Raw genomic sequence first — 22,908 nt, 5'->3', positions numbered from 1 at the left:
ACCACACTCTTTTGGTAAACCTGCCCTGTCACCTACATCAAATGCCAGTGGAGACATGATATTGGTCACATCAAATGCCAGTGGAGACGTGATTGTAACACTGAATTTTATTCCCTATGTAATATTTTTTATTTCCTTTGAGATACTTTACATACTTGCTTTGAGACATATTATGCTATGTATTGAGCCTTCACTTTCAAGGACTAGAATCAAATTGTTAAAACACAAAATGAATGAAATGTCTACTTTCAGTATTATTATGCTGTTGTTTAGAAAACATCCAGCCACACTGAATGATCTAAAAGTTACCTGAGTTGAAGAAATAATCTTTCATTTTCCTTTACCATTAAGTTGAATGAAAGAACACCTAAATCAAATTTACACTGCCAGAAAGACTCTTCTCCTGGACAGGTAATCTACAGTTTGATGCTAATGGCCAAAAGAATTTTACAGATGAGTTGATGTGTTAAAAAATGGGGAGGGCATTTAGGGGGCTAATTTATTAACATATCTTCAGTCCACTCTTCTTCTAAATGGTCAAACTGTGGCATGCATTAATTTGAGGACCTGAGAGTTTCACCTTCTTCCTTGCCTCAGCTGGCACCCCAGAATGAACACTGGTCAGGTCTCTGCTTTCCAGAGTACATTTAACCTCTGGCCACATTGGTGCCAGAAACTCGTTCTTCCTGAAACCTCAAAGGAAGAAGCCATCCCGGTAGATCTGAGCATTGAAGGAAACATTGGGTGATGGAACACAGGAAGGTTTTCAGAGTCACATGTGTAACTGAGCCCTTCACATCATCTTCATTCACAAGCACCCGCTGAATTCATTCAGATTCATCCACTCACATGGCAGAAAGCATTCTCCCCACTCTATGTAAGCAAAACAACCAACAACACAGGGTAAAAGGAGAAAGCCTTTCAATGTTTCCCCTAATTTACAGTTTATAGATTATCTGCCTGAAAAATTCGCATTTTCCAGAGAGGTGTTGAATGAGTTATTTTCTTTGAGGTAGGAGGTAAATCAGAGGTGTATAGGTTTTTCTTAGCATCAAGAAAATAATCTCTGAAGAAACCTCTGACTATGTACAGTAGAATAAAACATTGGTTAAAGATGGAGGATAAACTAAAGGAAACACAAGTTTATTGGATATAGCATTTGACTTATCTGTAATTATCGTATCACAGATATTCAGTAATGCAACAAAACTCTTTCAAAACTGCTACAGAAATCGAGTATTTAAAGGAGGCCTGTGTATACCAATGATCATTCAATTTGCTAACATGAAAAATACCATCAGTAAAAGGTAGTTATAGGAACAAACTATAGATTAACCCAGAAAAGTTTTGAGAAGAGTAAATCTTGGCTTTAAAAGCAATTAAGGAGGAGAAAAAGATGGTGGAGGAGTGAGTAGGAGTCATGCGGACCTCCTCCTAAGACCAAACTGGAATTGCGACTAAATAGTAGAGAAATCACCTGGAAAACAATGGAACGATAGAGGGAAAAGAGCCTTGGAGCTGCGGACAGTGGAATCAACTTTCACAAATCCTAACGAGTGAGAAGTGCAGTGGAGGCTCAAGAGGGTGGGCTGGGCGCCCATGGGCACAGCACCAGAGGGACACTGAAACGGCCAGTTGGATCGCCCTGAGAAGAACAGGGTCTGAACCATAAACAGGGACCCCTAGACTACAGCAGCTGGAACCAGGAAAACACACAGACAAAACGCAACCCTGAAAAGCTTAGGGGCGCTCTCTGCCAGAGACAGGTGGCTGGAGATGCAAAGAGACATTTAAAGGGCCATCGCAAAAATTTGCAGTCGCAGCCGCCTTGCTTGATCTCTGGGTAGAACTAGCAGGAGAGTGGGCTGGTGCCTGAGGAAAGATTGGCGAGGAAAAGTTTGTGAAGAGAACAGAAACTATGGCCAGCGGAGGCCTGGTCATAACTCACCTCCCACTCTGTAGCTACCACCTTGCCCAGGCATAAGAGAATCAATTAACCTGCCTTTTGCACACCCCGCACACACCTTGTCCGCATGTGGGCTAGGGGCTGAGTGCAGACTGGCTGGAAGAAATAGAGGATCCCTGGCCAAAGGGGACACACAGCTGCATAGAGAGCCTTGAGGAGAGACTGGAGATGGAGGGGTTGGGAAAAGAACTGGAAGATTATCTGAGATCCCCGCAGCAGAGTCCCTCCCATTCCATAGGCCCCATTTGAGCAGTCAGGCCACACCCCCAGAGGCAGAAGGAGGCGTGCAATTACAGTCCGCAAAATTACAGTCACAGAGCTGCCCAGAGACCCGTGGGGAGAGACTGGAGACAGGATTAATCAGAGACTCCTAGAGCTAACTTCTCCCCCTTTCCATAGTCTCCATTTTGCGTGAGCAGGCCATGCCCCCAAAGAGCCAAAAGCGGGGAAAGCACACAATAGAAAACCTTAAACTGACTAGAGCTGGGGCGCGTGCCCAGGTGGCAGGCAAGCCCTCGGTGTGAGGTGAGTACACCAGCCGAGGCTGGAGCATGGGCGCGCCCAGGCCAGCAGGGAATCCTGCTTGGGCCCGCGAGCACACTCAAGTGACCCAGTGTGAGAGGGCAGAGCGATCCGCAGAAACACTGGATCCCTGACCGAAGGGGTCACAGTCTCGAGAAGAGACTGGAGACAGAGACATTGGAGAGTCTCGGTGCTGACTCTGCCCCGGTCCACATACTCCATCTGGCTAAAGTGAACTACTCCCCTGAGTGACAGCAGCCTATAAAGGAACGATAGTCCCACCATCAGGAGGCACTGCTGCGCCCTGTGGTGCCTAAGTCTGACAGATGAGGACAGAGTGACCAGAATGACAATCACAGGAGTCAGACACAATAGAGTCCTGGAAGGCTCAAACAAACGACCTAAGGTCAGATAGGGTCAACAACTGACATCATCAGATGCTGACTCAGAAAGAAAAGTAAATAAATAAATAAATAAAAAGACCCGCCTACTACCATAGAAGTTTAATCCACAAAGTCAGGAAATCTAGATGGATCAATTGAAGCAGAAGCAAAATAAATAAATAAATAAATAAATAAATAAATAAATAAATAAATAAATAAAAATAGACTCTCAAAACTGAGAACAGAAAGAAGTTCCTCCCAAATGAGGGGAAAGGAGGAATCCCCACAGAAAGAGCTAAATGAGGTAGAGGCAAGGGAACTATCAGATACTGAATTCAAAACAATGGCTCTAAGGAAGCTCGATGAGCTCAGCCAGCTCAAAGATAACTATGAGAAACTGCAGAGAAACTATCAGGATCTCACAACAAACTATATCAGCCTGGAAAAGGACATAGAAACTATAAAGAGGACACAAGACCATATGAAGAATACCATTTCTGAGTTGAAAAACACACTAGAAGGAATCAAAAGCAGGCTAGATGAAGCTGAGGATCGAATCAGCAAGATGGAGGATAAGGTAGAAAAAAGCTCCCAGGAAGAACAAGAAATGGAAAAAAGACTCAAAAAGAATGAAGAGGCATTTAGGGAAATGCAGGACAACCTGAAACACAATAATATCCGCATAATAGGGATACCAGAAGGAGAAGAAGAGGAGCAATGGAAAGAGAACCTCTTTGAAAAAGTAATGATGAAAAATTTACCTAATTTAAGGAGAGAAAGGGTTGCATGGATCCAGGAAGCAGAGAGGGCCTCATTCAAGAGGGACCCAAGGAGGTCTACTCCAAGACACATCATCATTAAAATGGGAAATATCAAAGACAAAGAAAGAATGCTCAAGGCAGCAAGGGAGAAGGAGAAAGTAACATACAAGGGTGCCCAGATATGGCTAGGAGCTGACTTCTAAACAGAAACACTACAGCCAGAAGAGAATGGCAAGAAATATTCCAGGTAATGAAAAGCAAGGGCCTACAACCAAGGCTGCTCTACCCAGCAAGCCTCTCAATTAAAATAGAAGGGGAAATAAGGAGTTTCCCAGACAAAAGAAATCTAAAAGAATACGTCTCCACCAAACCAGTGCTACAAGATATGCTAAAGGGACTGGTTTAAGAAGATGAAGGAAAAGAGTGAGAAAAAGAAAAACACAGGTACGATGAGAAGAAATGAAAGGATACTATCAGTAATAACTCCCAATGTAAATGGACTAAATGCCCCAGTCAAAAGACACAGGATAGCTGAATGGATAAGAAAACATGACCCACTCATATGCTGCCCACAAGAGACCCACCTCAGAGCAAAAGACCTACACAGATTGAAAGTAAAGGGATGAAAAAAAATATTCCAGGCTAATGGACAAGAGAAGAAAGCAGGGGTAGCAATACTTATATCAGACAAAATAGATTTCAAAACAAAGGCCATAAAAAGACACCCAGAGGGGCACGTTATAATACTGAAGGGAAGAATCCATCAAGAAGACATAAACATTGTAAACTTATATGCACCCAACATAGGGGCACGCATATATATAAGGAAAACCTTGGATGACTTCAAAAAAGATATAGACAGCAACACACTGAGTAGGGGATTTTTACACCCTACTGTCAAAAGTGGACAGATCTTCCAAACAAAACATCAACAAGGATATTGTGGAGCTGAATGATGCACTGAATCAAATAGATTTAACTGACATATATAGAACCTTGCATCCCAAAGAAGCGAAATACACATAATTTTCAAATGCGCATGTAAGTTTTTCAAAGATAGACTACAGGATAGGACACAAAATAAGCCTCAGCAAATTCAGAAAAATTGAAATAATACCAAGCTTTTTCTTGGACCACAAGGGCTTAAAACTGGAAATCAACCTCAAAGAGAAACCTCAAAAAATTGCAAACTCATGGAGACTGAACAGTAGACTATTAAACAATGAATGGGTCAATAATGAGATAAGAAAAGGAATCAAAAAATTTCTGGAAACAAATGAAAATGAACAGACAACAGTCCAAAACCTATGGGACACAGCAAAGGCATTCCTGAGAGGGAAGTTCATAGCAATACAGGCGTACCTAAAAAAATAGAAACATTTCAAATAAATAACCTAACACTACATTTTCAAGAACTGGAGAAACAACAACAAATAAATCCCAGAGCAAGTACAAAGAAGGAAATAATCAAGATTAGAGCAGAACTGAAGTACATAGAGATGAAAAGAACAATTCAAAGGATCAACGAATCCAAGAGCTGGTTCTTTGAAAAGATAAATAAAATTGACAAGCCTTTAAGCAGACTCATCAAGAAAAAAAGGGAGAGGACCCAAATTAATAATATCAGAAATGAAAGAGGAGAAATAACAACTGATACCACAGAAATACAAAGGATAGTAAGAAACTACTATGAACAATTATATGCCAAGAAATTTGAAATCCTTGATGAAAGGGACACATTTCTAGAAAAGTATAATCTTCCAACAGTGAAGGAGGAAGAAACAGAAAGCTTGAACAGACCGATAACAGCTGGGGGAATTGAAGCAGTAATCAAGAAACTCCCAGCACACAGAAGCCCTGGGCCGGATGTTTTCTCAGGAGAATTTTACAAAACGTTTAAGGAAGAACTAACGCCTATCCTTCTCACAGTATCCCAAAAGATCCAAGAGGAGGGAAGACTCCCAGACTCTTTTTATGAGGCCAGCATCATCCTAATCCCAAAACCAGATAAAGACACTACAAAGAAAACTACAGGCCAGTTTCGCTGATGAACATAGACGCTAAAATTCTCAGCAAAATATTGGCAAACCGCATCCAGCAATACATTAAAAAGATTATCCACCATGATCAAGTGAGATTCATCCCAGAGATGCAGGGATGGCTCTATATATGCAAATTAATAAACATAATACAACACATAAATGAAAGACAAGACAAAAAACACATGATCATCTCGATAGATGCAGAAAAAGCATTCATTAAGGTACAGCACCCATTTATGATCAAAACACTCAACAAAATGGGAAAAAATGGGGCATTCCTCAACGTAATAAAGGCCATATATGAAAAACCTGCAGCCAACATCATACTCAATGGGCAAAAACTAAAAGCTTTTGCACTAAGATCGGGAACATGACAAGGATGTCTGCTTTCACCACTTCTCTTCAACATGGTACTGGAAGTCCTAGCCACAGCAGTCAGACAAGAAAAAGAAATAAAAGGCATCCAAATAGGAAAGGAGGAAGTAAAACTATCATTGTTTGCAGATGACATGATAGTATACATAGAAAACCCTGTAGACTCCACCAAAAAACTACTCAATCTAATAAGTGAATTTGGCAAAAGAGTCGGATACAAAGTCAACATTCAGAAATCAAAGGCATTTTTGTACACCAGCAATGAAATAGAAGAAGAAGAAATCAGAAAAAAAATACCATTCGATAGAGCAACAAGAAAAATAACGTACCTAGGAATAAATTTAACCAAGGAGGTAAAAGACCTGTACGCAGAAAACTATACAACATTGAAGAAAGAAATTAAGGAAGACACAAATAAATGAAAGCATATGCCGTGCTCATGGATTGGAAGAATTAATATCATCAAAGTGTCCATAATACCCAAAGCAATTTATAGATTTGACGCAATCCCTATTAAGATACCAATGACGTATTTCACAGAAATAGAACAGACATTTCAAAAACTTATATGGAACCATAAATTACCCCAATAGCCTCAGCAATTTTGAGAAAGAAAAACAAAGTAGGAGGGACCACAATGCCGTACATCAAACTATATTACAAAGCCACTATACTCAAAACTATCTGGTACTGGCAGAAGAACAGAACCATAGACCAGTGGAAAAGCATAGAAAGCCCAGAAATAAACCCAGGAGTATATGGGCAACTAATACTTGACAAAGGGAGCAGAGGCATAAAGTAGAGTAATAATAGCCTCTTCAACAAATGGTGTTGGGAGAGCTGGACGGCTACATGCAAAAAATTGAAATTGGATCATCAGCTCACACCATACACAGAAAGAAACTCAAGATGGAGAAAAGATCTAAATATAAGTTGCAACACCATCAAAGTCCTAGAGGAGAACATTGGCAGGAAACTCAGATATCCCATGCAGCAATTTTTTCACTGATATCTCTCCTAAAGCAAGGGACATAAAGGAAAGAATAAACAAGTGGGACTTCATCAAAATAAGAAGCTTCTACATAGCAAAAGCAGACATCAGCAAAATGAAAAGGGAGCCAAACGTATGTGAAAATATATTTGCTAATGATACGTCAGATAGAGGTTTGATCTCCAAAATATATAAAGAACTGACTCGACTCCACTACAGGAAGACAAATGATCCAATCAAAAAATGGTCAAAGGACCTGGGCAGACGCTTTTCCAAGGAAGAGATACAGAGGGCCCAGAGGCATTTTAAAGGATCCTTGGCATTACTAGCCATCAGAGAAATGCAGATCAAAACCACAATGAGATACCACATCACACCAAGTCAGAATGGCCATCATAAACAGATCAACAAACAACAGGTGCTAGCGAGCCTGTGGAGAAAAGGGAACCCTAGTACACTGCTGGTGGGAATGCAGAGTGGTGTAGCCATTGTGGAAAGCAGTGTGGAATTTTCTCAAAAAGCTGAAAATGGAACTACCCTTTGACCCAGTGATTCCTCTGCTGGGACTATACCCTAAGAATCCCAAAACACCAATCCAAAATCCTATGTACCCCAATGTTCATAGCAACACAAATTACAATAGCCAAGTGTTGGAAGCAACCTAAATGTCCATCAGTAGATGATTGGATCAAAAATTATGGTACATTTACACAATGGAATACTATGCAGCAGAAAGAATAAAAGAACTACTAAACTTCGCGGCAGCATGGATGGAACTAGAGAGCATTATGCTAAGAGAAATAAGCCAGGGAGCGAAAGACAAATACCATATGATCTCACCTATAAGCGAAACCTAACCAACAAAACAAAGATGCAAGGAAAATAAGACCAGCAGCACTGAAAGGAAAAGAAACCAACAGAGACAAGAGGGAAGAAGGGAGGGGTGGGCGGGGGGGGAAGGAAAAGAAGGGGCACATCAAGGAACATATAGCAAGGACTCATGGACAAAGCCAAAGTGGGGAACAATTGAGGGAGGGAGAGGGAGGAGAGGGCAGGGGAAAGTGGTGAGGGTAAGGCAGAGACAAATGTATTTGGAAAAATAAATAATTAAAATAAGAAAAATAAAAAAGCAATTAAGTAACATGTATTTGTATAGCACATTCTACTCTAGTACCAGGAAATGCTAAAAAATACATTATGTTTTCAATAGGCACAGTAGATTATATACCACAAACCTAAAATGTTTCTAAAATTTTGAAACAATGTGTTTTGCTTTGCCTTAACAAAAATCAAAAACAAAAAAACAAAAAAACAAAAAAAAACCAGTTTAAGAATGTCCCACCATCCCAAGTCCTTGTTCCTGTTGCCTCGATAACTCCAACTGCTAACTTCAACTGCTGATGATGGGCTTTTCATATAGAAATCCAAGGATACTGTGCCACCTGCTAGCAGCAGGCAGTACACCCATGAAGAGAACTGGGTACTTTCCTCCAAGAAAGCTCATTAAAGGGTGTGAAAACATTAAGAGATCTTTTTAGGGCCATTATAGCCAAAGTTCCCAGTATTTGGAAATCAGGGTAACTTATTTCTTTATATTGGCTTCTTTAATTAAACTATACAGAGGTTTATATAGAATTATTTAGATAGAACATGTGCTTCATTTGTTAATTCCAATGCGTAGGTGCCTTTGAATATAAAAGCTTATTTGTGTGCATGTGTGTTGTTGTTGTTGTTGTTGTTGTTGTTTTAGAAGTCTCAGCGCAAATGGAAATCTCTGATATTCAGCAGGACTGGAAACCTTCCTTCCTCAGTAATGAAGAATTCACCCAGCTGATGTTGGAGGTAAAGTGCATTTTCAAATTAACTTAACTTGTTGCAAATTTAAAATGTATCTGCTTATTCCAGCTAAGACCCTGTGTCCAAATAAACAACTGTTCTTGACCCTGGAAAGAGGTTTTGAACCACTCTCCTGAAGCTCCCATGCTACTGCTTATGTTTTAGTAACTGAGTTGGGACTATAAGCAAGAATCCCCAAATTGAAGATGCATGTGTACTGTTGCTATAGTGACTGCAGAGCAGCTCCTTTCATGGTCTTCCAACCAAAGGACACCTAGTGAGGGAATGGGGAGGGGCTGGAGCTTGAGGTACGTTAGAGGGAGAGGAATGGGAGAGGAAAGTTCCATCTCTGCACTGTCTTACAGCTCAGAGTCTCCTGTTGAGAATACAATGATTACATTTTTCCCTAAGTAGAACACATTTTGAAAACAAATGTCTTCTTCTAAAGTTAAAATTTTAACTTGAGTTCATATTACATCAACATAACATGTGAGTGTCAACCATTAGTGACCCTGTGCCTCCCCACCCAGCACACACCCTTTCCAAGGCAAAAAAGATGCTCATATTCCTCCCTCTAGAAAATGAAGTGCCCATGGCCATCTGGAGGGCTACATTATGGATATCTGGCTGATCTGAGCCAGTGGACTTCCTTAAAGTCATGTATTTGTATATGGACGATACGATACCCCTCCATAACAAATGATGATAAATCTACAAAAACATCGGATTGGGCAATCTGACATCTAAACTGGGAATAAGACTGGGAGTTAATGAACGTGAGAGTGGAGGGAGAGAGAGCCCTAGATGTGGCATGTCTGGACCTTTAAGTGAGAAGAATAAAGGTGGGACAGATGAGTTCAGCAAAAGGTAGTAAGACTCTGGCTGTGTGTCAGCTATTCCTGGCAAGGTTACTAGAGAGTTGTTCTTGGAATAAATCTTTCTATATCTCATCTTAAGTGCCTTGTTAAGACTGATGTAAACTCTAATTTACAAGACAAACTATGCAGTAAAAAGAAAATATTGGAGTAAGAAAATGACAGAAAAAATCCAAATATTATTAAATATAAACATATTAATAAAAATTTGCATAAAATGAAATATTCTTAACTCTACATGTAAACTAAAGAAAATACAGAACATTCTCCAGAAGCAATGCATTTTAAGTGTCTCATACTTAAAGCAGTTTGTGAAATATCATGTTGAATTAATGCATCATTATGCTACTTCAGATAAATTATTTTTATCTTTTAATTCTAAGAGAAAACTAGTTAAAATGCATAACCCTATAGCACCCACTTCTTTTTAATAGCCTGAAGTGCAACCTTTTCTTTTTCACTGAGTTTCAAGGAATCAAAGGTATCTGATGAAGTAAGACTTTCATAGACTTTAAAACAGATAATTATTGGGGCTAAAAGGCAGGATTGAGATTTCAGAAAACTGGAATTTCTAGAAAAATAAAATTTTGGATTTGTATGGATGTTCTTGACACACTTTCTCCAGCTCCCAGTATATCTTTGAAACAGATAAAGAAAATCTTGCTAGGTGAGTGACATGGATCTGAAAGTAAGCCTGTACAGCAGAGAGCCTCCTGAGTGAATTGTAGCTTTCAGGAGTCTGGGAAACCCACCAACTAGTACTTTTCATTTATCTTGGGCTGTCTTAGGCTTCTATTCCAACCTGTTGTTCCTCAGTAGATACAGACTTGGAGATAAGTCACTGGAGACTCCTGGTGGTTTGAAACCTGACAGTGACACCAGCAGGATGATGTCATCACTCCCCACTGTGCAACTTGCTCATAGTGTATATCTCATTCCAGCTGCATCTCCCTCTGATTTTTTTGGAGCCATTTCATGGACTGTAAGGAATTCAGAAGCCATGTGTTGGTAACCAGTAGATCCCCTTTTAAAATGAGTACAGAACCAGTCAGGTCCCAGGAAGCTAAGCTTCTGGTGTCCTTGCTTGGAATCTCTCCTACTTCCCTCTTTTCTCAGAAAGGCCCCAAACCAGATTCTAAGGAAAGAACAAAAATGACTTGGTTACAGAGCAGCCAAGTTGGTCAAGCATAAGCTGGTGGAGATAGAGGGTATGAGTAAGTGAATGTATAGACATAAAAGGAGGGAAATTCATTGTTGATGGGTACTGAGGAAGTTTGTGTCGTTTCTGAATTTTATTCCAAGAAATTACAATAATCTTTTCCCTTACCCCAGAGTTTGTCCCAGAGAACACAAGAGACATCCCATCAGAATTAGGAATTGGCATAAAGGGATGGTTTCATTTCCCATCATGTGTAGCAAGTATAAAACTGGAGGCTATTATGGTGTCTTTGGCATCCCCAAATCTTCTGTCAGGGCATCTTTACATTGAGAGGGGCATGTCACTTTGCAATCACATTCAATTGAGTCACTCTCATATCCTGCTTATGAGCAAGTAGTAACCCAGTTCAGTTTTGGTGAATTTGACAGAAAATGCCAATAAGCTGATAAAAGTAATCTCCCATTTATAAATACCTTCAGCTTTTGCACACCCAATGACTTTACAAATTCAGGAAGGGCATGGGCTCACAATGCACAAGGTAATTTTCCCAGTATCAGAATCTGCTTTTTCAAATAGGTCCAACAGGCACATCAGTAGTACCCTTACCTTTTAAAAAAAATTCATGTCCAGGAGCTCTGAAAATATGATTTTAAAACATTTAGGAAAATACTTGAGAGAAAAAAGAAATAAAAGTTACTAAGGTATATATCTGTGTTCAGCATGACCCATAAACTAACACAGAATTTCTCAGCCTGAGCACCATTGACATTTTAGACCTGATAATTCTTTGTTGTGGAGGTGTCTTGTGTATTATAGGATGTTTCAAAGCATCCTGGCCTCTACACACTAGACATCAATAACACCCTCCCCGAAGTAACGACAACCAAAATGTCTGTAGACATTGCCAGACATCAACTGATGTAATCCACAAGAGTGCAGTCTGCTTAAGAAATGTACTTTACAGAGGGTCCCAATCAAAAGGAACCTAAAGAGGCAGCCCACTCCAAGGCACATCATAATTCAGTGGCAAATATCAAAGGCAAAGAGAGAATCTTGAAGGCAACAAGGGAGAAACAGGAAGTAACATACATGGGAGACCCAATAAGGCTAGCAGCTGACTTCTCAACAGAAACACTACAAGCCAGAAGGGAATGGCAAGAAATACTCCAAATAATGAAAAGCAAAGGCCTACAACCAAGGCTACTCTACCCAGCAAGGCTCCCAATTAAAATGGAAGATGAAAGAAGGAGTTTCCTAGACAAAAGAAGTCTGAAAGAGTACACCTCCAACAAACCAGCATTGCAAGATATGCTAAAGGGAGTGATTTAAGATGAGGAAGAAAAAGAGTGAGAGAGTGTTGGGAACCATCCCGCCTAGTTTCAGCAACTGTAAACCTTACCGGCTGGCCAGAGGACCAACCCCAAGGCTGGAGCTAAGCAAGGAGGCCCTGGGAAAATAGGCCACTGAGGAGACAAAACCTGTCCCCCTGGCAGGGGCACAGCCCCTTCCTCCCTCACATCACCCTGTTCGACCTCCCTCACATCACCCTGCTTGGCTGGTTAGTCAATGACGGGTAAGACCCCTCGATGGCAGGAACAACTTAAGACAGGCACAGTCACATAGGGGCCATCAAAGAAGGACTTGGGGGACATGGAGAAGGGGCAAAAGACCCTCATCCTTCAGCTTTGTCATGGCCAGAGTCCTCATTCTATCTGAAAGAAGTCTCCTTATGTCTTGGCTGCTCTGCTCCACCCACCTGGCTCAGGCTTGAAACAATACTAAAGGCAGGTACAGCCCTAAACTGGAGTGGGCAGTGTTGGAACAATTAGGTCTGCAAAAGGAATGCATTAAATCCTATAAAAATTACTTTGCTAAGAATTCTCTCAAGTTAATGAGTACTAATGTTTGGGGTCAAGCATAGAATGTGATCAGTTTCCCAGGTTTCAGGACCGAATGGGTGCCACCCTGTCTACTAGACCTGGACTTGAGGCAAATCACTTGTGTTCCTTCCATTGTTATCTATGATCTCTATCTGTTTCCTGTAAACATAGCCTTTTGACATTAATTGATGAGCTTTGCATTCATGCTGTATACCCCTGCACATATCATTCTCAATAAAAGCCACTTCAAGAGAAGGGCTTGGGGCATTCTCCACTAGAGGGAATCACCACGCCCTTATCTTGGCAGACCAAGAAGTGTCTGGAATGTCTTATTTTATTTTCCTCCATCTGTGGTGACTGGGGGGGGGACTCTGCGTGGAATGCAGTAGCCCCCTTAACAGGCACCCAATGCGGGGACCCGCTCAAGAGAGAGAGAAACACAGGTAAAAAGGGAAAAAATGAATAAGTACCTATCAATAATAACTTTAAATGTAAATGGATTGAACGCTCCAATCAAAAGACATAGGGTAGCTGAATGGATAAGAAAACATGACCTGCGAATGGAACGATAGTGGGAGAGGAGCCTTGGTGCTGCGGACAGTGGATTCGACTCTCAAACATCCCAGTGGGTGAGAAGTATGGTGGAGGCTCGAGAGGGTGGTCTGGGTGCCGACGGGCACTAGCACCAGAGGGACATTGAAACGGCCAGTTAGCTTCCCCCAAGAAGAACGGGGTCTGAATCATAAACAAGGACCCCTAAACTACAGCAGCTAAAACCAAGAAAATACAGACAAAACACAACCCCGAAAAGCTTAGGGGCGCTCTCTGCCAGAGACAGGTGGCTGGGGATGCAAAGAGACATTTAAAGGGCCAATGCAAAAATTGCAGTGGCAGCCACCCTCCTTGATCTCTGGGTAGAGGAAGCAGCAGGATGGGCTGGTGCCTGGGAAAAGACTGGTGAGGAAAACTTTGTGAAGAGAACTGACTCGGCGGCCGGTGGAGCCTGGGTGATAACGCACCTCCCACTCTGCAGCTACCATCTCGCTCAGGCGTAAGGGAATCAATTAATCTGCCTTTTGTGTGCTCCGCACACAGCTTGTACGTGTGTGAGCTGCAGGGCTGAGTGCAGACTGGCTGGGAGAGCCTTGAGGAAAGACTAGAGACGGAGGCGTTGGGGAAAAGAATGGGAGGAGGAACCAGGGAGTCCCAACTCCCTCCCTGTTCCGTAGTCTCCATTGTGGGCTGGAAAGGCGCGCCCCCAAAGAAGCAGAAGCGGGGCACGCAGGAACCAGACTGCCTGCGATTGAAACGGAGTCCGCACAAGGGGTGGATCCTTGGCCGAAGGGGTCACAGAATTGCCCGGAGGCCCCTGAGGAGAGTCTGGAAACAGAGGCATTGGGGAAAGAATGGGAAGAGGAACCAGGAAGCCCCGACTCCCTCCCCATTCCGTAGTCTCCACTGTGGGCTGGAAAGGCGTGCCCCCAAAGAGGCAGAAGAGGGACGCGCAGGAACCAGAGAGCCTGCGATTGAAACGCAGGCCACACAGGTGGTGGATCCTTGGCCAAAGGGGTCACAGAACTGCACAGAGACCCCTGAGGAGAGACTAGAAACGGAGGCATTGGGGAAAGAACGGGAGGAGGAACCGGGGAGTCCCCACTCCTTCTCCTTGCCGTAGTCTCCATTGCGTGGGAAGAGGCCACACACCCAAAGAGCCAAAAGCCGAAAAGCACACATAGACACCCCAAAAACACCCAGTGCAGGCGCACACACTTGCGCCTAGTGACCGGCGAGGGTTGGCGAGTGTGTGTGTGTGACCTGCGCGGGCTGGTGAACGCTTGCACCGTCCGGCAAGGCCTCCCACAGATTGGCACCGATCAGACCTGTGAGGGAGTGCACAGAGCGGCAAGGGCAGGCGTAAATTGACCCGCCTGCCCGGATTGCGGAGCGGCCCACAAAATTAGTAGAGCTGCCCAGAGTCCCTGGAGGAGCGACCAGACACAGGATTAACCGGAGAGTCCTGAAGCTGACATCCTCCCATTTCCGTAGTCCCCATTTGGTGAGGGCAAGCAACACACCCAAAGAGCCAAAAGCGGGGAAAATACACAATAGAAGACCCTAAACTGACCAGTGCCACGGACTTGCTGGCCAGGGGGGCCAGATGAGTACGCGAGGTCGCGAATAAGCCCCCTGGTCTGGGGCAAGCACATGTGAGCCCAGGCAGGCGGGGAATCCTGCTGCGCTGGGAGCGCGCTCAAGGAGCCCGCATGAGAGTGCAGAGAGATTCCAAAAAATAGCCCAGCCCTGACCGATGGGGCCACAGAGCTGCCCCAAGCAGGAGTAGGACACAGGCATTAGACTCCTGGAAGGCTCAAACAAACAACCCAAGGTCATATAGGGTCAACAACTGACATCATCAGTGGCAGGCCCAGAAAGAAAAGGACAAAAATACTTAACAGACTCTCACAAAAATGGGAAGGAAAAGAAGTTCCCCCCCAAATGAGTGGAAAAGTGGACTCCCCACAGAGAGAGCTAAATGAAAGAGAGGCAAGGGAACTATCAGATACTGATTTCAAAACAATGGTTCTTAGGAAGCTCAATGAGCTCAGCCAGCTCAAAGATAACTATGAGAAACTGCAGAGAAACTATCAGGATCTTACAGCAAACTATATCAGCCTGGAAAAGGACATAGAAACTATCAAGAAGACACAAGAGCATATGAAGAATACCATTTCTGAATTGAAGAACACAGTAGAAGAAATCCAAAGCAGGCTGGATGAAGCTGAGGATCGAATCAGTGAAATGGAGGACAAGGTAGAAAGAAGCTCCCAGAAAGAACAAGAAATGGAAAATGACTGAAAAAGGATGAAGAGGCATTTAGGGACATGCAGGACAACCTGAAACGTAATAATATCCGTATAATAGGGATACCAAAAGGAGAAGAAGAGGAACAATGGATCCTCTTCTTTGAAAAAGTAATGATGGAAAATTTCCCTAATTTGAGGAGAGAAAGGCTCTCATGGATCCAGGAGGCACAGAGGACCCCACTCAAGAGGGACTCAAAGAGGTCCACAACAAGACACATCATCATTAAAATGGCAAATGTCAAAGACAAAGAGAATCCTCAAGGCAGCGAGGGAAAAGGAGAAAGTAACATACAAGGGGGCCCAGATACACCTAGGAGCTGACTTCTCAGCAGAAACACTACAAGCCAGAAGGGAATGGCAACAAATATTCCAAGCCATGAAAAGCAAGGGCCTACAGCCAAGGCTGCTCTACCCAGCTAGGCTCTCCATTAAAATAGAAGGGGAAATACGGAGTTTCCCAGACAAGAGAAGGCTAAAAGAATACATCTCTACCAAACCAGCACTCCAAGATATGCTAAGGGGACTGGTTTAAGCAGATGAAGGAAAAGAATGAGAGAGGAACACAGGTACAAAGAGAAAAGATGAGTATGTTTCTATCAGTAATATCTCTCAATGTGAACGGACTAAATGCCCCAATCAAAAGACACAGGGTAGCTGAATGGATAAGAAAACATGACCCACACATATGCTGCCTACAAGAGACCCACCTCAGAGCAAGAGACCTACACAGATTGAAAGGAAAGGGATGGAAAAAAATATTCCAAGCAAATGGGCATGAGAAAAAGCCCAGGGTTCCCATACTTGTATCAAAGTAGATTTCAAAACAAAGGCCATAAAGAGAGACCCAGAGGGGCACTTTATCATACTTAATGGAAGAATCTATCAAGAAGACATCAACATTGTAAATTTATATGCTCCCAATATTGGAGCCCCCAGTTTATAAGAAAATTGTTGGATGACTTCAAAAAAGATATAGATGGCAACACACTGATAGTAGGGGATTTCAACACCCCACTGTCAAGAATGGACAGATCTTCCAAACAAAACATTAATAAACATATTGTGGCACTGAATGACACACTGAATCAAAGAAGAAAACTACACATTCTTTTCAAATGCTCATGGCAGTTTTTCAAAGATAGACCACATGATAGGACACAAAGCAAACCTCAGAAAATTCAGGAAAATTGAAATAATACCAAACTTTTTCTCAGACCACAAGGCCTTGAAACTCGAAATCAACCTCAAAGAGAAACTTCAAAAACTTGCAAACTCATGGAGACTGAACAGTAGACTATTAAACAATGAATGGGTCAATAATGAGATAAGAGAAGATATCAAAAAATTTCTGGAAACAAATGAAAATGAACAGACAACAGTCCAAAACCCATGGGACACAGCAAAGGCAGTCCTGAGAGGGAAGTTCACTGGCTTACCTAAAAAAGATAGAAACATTTCAAATAAAAGACCTAACACTACAACTTCAAGAACTGGAGAAACAACAACAAATAAATCCCAGAGCAAGCAGAAGGAAGGAAATAGTCAAGATCAGAGCAGAACTGAATGACATAGAGACGAAAAGAACAATTCAGAGGATCGACCAATCCAGAAGCTGGTTCTTTGAAAAGATAAATAAAATTGACAAGCCTTTAAGCAGACTCATCAAGAAAAAAAGGGAGAGGACCCAAATTAATAATATCAGAAATGAAAGAGGAGAAATAACAACTGATACCACAGAAATACAAAGGATTGTCAGAAACTACTATGAACAATTATATGCCAAGAAATTTGAAAACCTTGATGAAATGGAAAAATTTTTAGAAAAGTATAATCTTCCAACACTGAAGGAGGAAGAAACAGAAAGCTTTAACAGACCTATAACAGCTGGGGGAATTGAAGCAGTAACCAAGAAACTCCCGGCACACAAATGCCCAGGGCCGGATGGTTTCACAGGAGAATTTTACAAAACATTTAAGGAAGATGTAACCCCTGCCCTTCTCAGACTATTCCAAAAAATCCAACAGGATGGAAGACTCCCAGACTCTTTCTATGAGGCCAGCATCACCCTAATCCCAAAACCAGATAAAGACCCTACAAAGAAAGAAAACTACAGGCCAATTTCGCTGATGAACATAGATGCTAAAACCCTCAACACAATTTTGGCAAACCTCATCCAGCAATGATGAGAGAAGATTCCCAGACTCTTTTTATGAGGGAAGACTCCCAGACTCTTTTTATGAGGCTAGCATCATCCTAATCCCAAAGCAGATAAAGACACAACCACAAAGAAAACTACAGGCCAATATCGCTGATGAATATAAACACTAAAATCCTCAACAAAATATTGGCAAACCTCATCCAGAAATACATTAAAAAGATTATCCACCATGACCAAGTGGGATTCATCCCAGGGATTCAAGTATGGTATGAATTTTGCAAATCCATAAATGTACTACATCACAAAAATAAAAGGAAAGAAAAAATACATGATTATATTAATAGATGCAGAAAAAAGCATTCATTAAGGTACAGCACCCATTTATGATAAAAACACTCACAAAGTGGGAGTAAAGGGGGCATACCTCAACATAATAAAGCTACATCCAACACCATACTCAATAGGCAAAAATGGAAAACTCCCACTAAGATCAGGAACAAGACAAGAGTGGCTGCTATCACCACTTCTATTCATCATAGTATTGGAAGTCCTAGCCACATCAGTCACACACACAAAGAAAAAGAAATAAAGGGAATCCAAATTGAAAAGGAGGAAGTAAAACTGTTACTCTTTTCAGATGACATGATAGTGTACATGGAAAACCTCATAGACTCCACCAAAAAACTACTCAACCTAATAAGTGAATTTGGCAAAACAGCATGATACAAAATCAATATTCAGAAATTGAAGGCATTTTTGTACACTAATAATGAAATATCAGAATCAGAAATCAGGAAAAAAAATCCCATTTCTATAGCAACAAGAAAAATAAAGTACCTAGGAATAAACTTAACCAAGGAAGTAAAAGACCTGTATTCAGAAAACTACACAACACTAAAGGTAGAAAATAAGGAAAACACAAATAAATGGAAGCATATACTGTGTTCATAGATTGCAATAATGAACATCATCAAAAGGTCCATACTACCCAAAGCAATTTGTAGAGTCAACGCAGTCCCTATTAAAATACTAATGACATATATCATAGATATAGAACAAACATTTCAAAAATTTATATTTATGGAACTATAAAATGTATGCAACCATAAATGACTCCTAGTCACTGCAGCAATTTTGAGAAAGAAAAACAAAGTAGAAAGGATCGTAATACCTGACCTCAAACTATATTACAAGGCCACTGTAATCAAAACACTCTGACTCTGACATAAGAATAGGCACATAGATCAATGGAACAGAATGGAGATCCCAGAAATAAACCCATGTTTCTATGGTTAATTAATATTTGACAAAGGGGGCAGAAACATGAAATGGAGTGAAAATAGCCTCTTCAACAAATGATGTTGAGAGATCTGGACAGCAACACACACACACACACACAAAAGAAAAAAATTCGACCACCAATTTACACCATACACAAAAAATAAACTCAAAATGGATAAAGGACTTAAATATGAGTCACAATACCATAAAAGTCCTAGAGGGGAACATAATCAGGAAACTCTCAGATATTCCATGCAGCAATATTTTCACCAGTATGTCCCCTAGAGCAAGGGACATAAAGAATAAACAAATGGGACTTCATCAAAATAAGAAAATTCCACACGGCTAAAGAAAACATCATCAAAATGAAAAGGGAACCAACCATATGGGAAAATATATTTACCAATGATACCTCTGACAAGGGTTTGATATCCAAAATTTATGAAGAACTCACACAACCCTACTGCAGGAAGACAAACAATCCAACTAAAAAATGGGCAAAAGACCTGAACAGACACTTCTCCAAGGAGGACATACACAGGGCCCAGAGACATATGAAAGGATGCTCAGCTTCACTATCCATCACTGAGATGCAAATTAAAGCCATAGTGAGATACCACTTCACACTGGTCAGAATGGCCATCATAAACAAATCAACAAACAACAAGTGCTGTAGAGGTTGTGGAGAAAAGGGAACCCTAGTCCACTGTTGGTGAGAATGCAGACTGGTGCAGCTACTGAGGAAAAGTGTATGGAATTTCCTCAAAAAGCTAAAAATGGAACTGCTCCAGTAATTCCACCACTGGGATTATACCATAAGAATCCCAAAACACCCATTCAAAAGACCCTATGCACCTCAATGTTCATAGTAGCACATTTACAGTATCCAAGTGCTGGAAGCAACCCAAGTGCCCATCAATAAATGAGTGGATCACAAGTAAAAAATGGGCAAAGGACCTGGGCAGACACTTTTCCAAGGATGAGATACAGAGGGCCCAGAGACAATTTAAAGGATGCTCAGCATCACTAGCCATCAGAGAAATGTAAATTAAAACCACAATGAGATACCACTTCACTTCACACCGGTCAGAATGACCATCATAAACAGATCAACAAACACCAGGTGCTGGCGAGGCTGTGGAGAAAAGGGAACCCTAGTACACTGTTGGTGGGAATGCAGACTGGTGCAGCCACTGTGGAATGCAGTGTGGAATTTCCTCAAAAAGCTGAAAATGGAACTGCCTTTTGATCCTGTGATTCCCCTGCTGGGACTACACCCTAGTTTGGGGGACTAAGAACCCCAAAACACCAATTCAAAAGAACCTCTGCACCCCAATGTTCATAGCAGCACAATTTACAATAGCCAAGTGTTGGAAGCAGCCTAAATCCCCATCAGTAGACGATTGGATCAAAAAATTATTGTACATTTATGGAATACTACACAGCAGAAAGAAAAAAAGAACCACTACACTTCGCGACAGCATGGATGGAACTAGAAAACATTATGCTAAGCGAAAGAAGCCAGGGGTCGAAAAACAAATACCATGTGATCTCACCTATAAGTGGAACCTAAGAACAAAACAAAGATGCAAGGAAAATATGACTAGCAACACTGAAAGAAAAAAGAAACCAACAGAGACAAGAGGGAAGGAGGGAGGGGTGGATGGGGAACGGAACGGTCAAGTCAAGGAACATAAATCAAGGACTCATGGACAAAGCCAAAGTGGGGAAGGAATTGAGGGTTAGAGGTGGGAGTGGGTAGGGCTGGGGAAAATGATGTGGGAAAATGGAGACAATTGTATTTGGTCAACAGTAAATAAATTTTTAAAATATATGCTTTAATAAATGTTTTTGTCTTAAATCCTCCACTACATAAGTGTAATATAAAATGACCCTACTGATAACTTTCCTGGTGAAAGGAACTATCTCCCATTTCAGCATATTTTAACCATGCCCTTCACACACCAGGTAGTGGATCAATTTGGGTTCCTGTTGCTGTGCACATAGCCACAACATCCTAACCTGAAAGAAATAGTGCCCATTTGGTTATGCAGATCCTGGGATATCCTAGCTAAGTGCATACAAAATATTTGTAGAACTTTCTAAGCATATATTTCAGTTTAGTTCCCTCCCCCAAAACAGAAAAAGTCCATTTGGGGAAGACGTCCATTTTGGGTATTTCAGAAATACAGTAAGTAAAGCAACAGTGCTAGACTTACAGTGACAGTCCACCTGTCACATTACTGCCTCCAAGATGTGTTTCCTGGTGAGATGGGTTCTGTTTTTTCTCTATTCCATCTCATTGATGCATCATGGAGCCAGTTGCCAGTACAATCTTCTCCTCTGCTGAATTATATAGTCTGAATTTTAAACTCGAATTTTAGATATGTCTTATGACAGCATCATGAGCATCCAGTCAGGTACCTAAAAACAAAACAGCAAGTGTCTGTGAGAAAACACTGCTGCCTAAATCTTTTCTGTCACAAGACCTAGAGCAGTGGGCCTGGCATACAGTTGGTGCTCAGTAAAAACACAGTAAATGAATGAATTTTCAGTCTCTTTTAAATACTTTTGGACCTAGTTGAGTCATACACCACTTCCCACTCAGCCCTTACTGTTTACTTCTGTGGAATAATGTAAATGTTCTATACAATCAGTTCCTTTGGAGGAGCCTGATCTATAGGTAAACTATCTTTTTCATGCCTCTATTAGGTCTGATATATTTCAGTAAATGTTTACTATTGAACTCAAAGTGATATTGGCAGGGTGGGGGTGGGCAGGAACCGTAAAATATCACTGACATCTTTTTAAAAAAATGGTGATATTTCTAATTCAGCCCAATAGTATGCTTATCATTAAAACCCCTTGGGTAATTTTCATGCTAAATTTTGATTCATGATACCAGGACGTCAGATATTTCACTGAGCCTCTTAGTGCTTTCACAAGTACTTTAAGAACCTGTCCTGTGTGCCACGTAGAGGAGTTCTGTGAGGTTATTTGTAGAAATACTGTAAGGCTTACAAAACAAAGTCATTGTTATAATGTTGCCAGTGGAAGTGGGGTTCTTGTGATGTCACAAAGAAAACATTCCAGGACACCCACAAGGGAGAATGAGGTGTGGCAAGATTTATTCGGGTGGTAATAGAAGACTGCCTTTGGGTGCCCAATGTTCTATCTCCATACATTCTGCCAGGGAAGAAGTTCAACTGTGTCTTTAGCAATGCCAAAACAAAAGCCAGTGTCCAAAGCTTCTGTCTTCTATTAAAGCTTAGTCCTTTGGGACCCGCAGGCAGCTGCTAAGTGGTTTCAGTCCCCATGCAGGTAGCTTAGCAATATTTCCAGCTTTGCTGTTGTACACAGGCTTCCATCTGGAGCCTGCCTCCGGAGTCCCCGCAGCTGCTAGACCTGTATGATCGTTATGGAGGGAATATACAAAAGAATGGGATGAGTGCATGTCCCAGAGAGAAAGGCAGAAAGAAAGAGAAGGAGGGAGAGAAAGAGAGGGAAAAAGAGAGAAAAAACGAACGAGAGGGAGAGGGAGGGGAACAGAATGAAAGGGGGAGGGAGAACAGATGGGGGAGAGAGAGAAAGATAAAGAGAGGGAGAGGGAGAAGTGTAGAAAGAAAGAGGAGGGGAGAGAGAGAGCAAGAGCTGCTTTATTAAACCTGATTATCTCGGGCTTGGAAAGGGCCAGGTACTTTTTCAAAATAACCAATCAATTTCTCAAGCTTTCACAGGTTTTTGATGGGTCCACTCTCTGACCAATTCATCCCCCTCCCAGGCTAGACTGATAGGCCTCTGTGGTCACCATTTTG

At 41.6% G+C, this 22,908-nt stretch overlaps 1 protein-coding gene across 1 annotated transcript in view; it reads left to right on the top strand.

Annotated features, from left to right (window-relative positions):
- NPAS2 (neuronal PAS domain protein 2) overlaps positions 1–22,908 on the top strand; it is a 179,676-nt gene that overhangs the window by 91,473 nt on the left and 65,295 nt on the right. The window contains exon 4 of the mRNA XM_054578030.1: positions 8,791–8,882. Within this exon, the coding sequence (XP_054434005.1) occupies positions 8,791–8,882 (92 nt within the window). The remainder of the gene's footprint in view (positions 1–8,790; positions 8,883–22,908) is intronic.

The sequence above is a fragment of the Pteronotus mesoamericanus genome, unplaced genomic scaffold, assembly GCF_021234165.1.
Source record: "Pteronotus mesoamericanus isolate MK-2021 breed Mesoamerican mustached bat unplaced genomic scaffold, CSHL_Meso_final contig_48, whole genome shotgun sequence".
NCBI classification, from domain to species: Eukaryota; Metazoa; Chordata; class Mammalia; order Chiroptera; family Mormoopidae; genus Pteronotus; species Pteronotus mesoamericanus.
The sequence above is the reverse complement of the archived record's forward strand: the minus strand, read 5'-3'. Positions and strand labels throughout refer to the sequence as shown.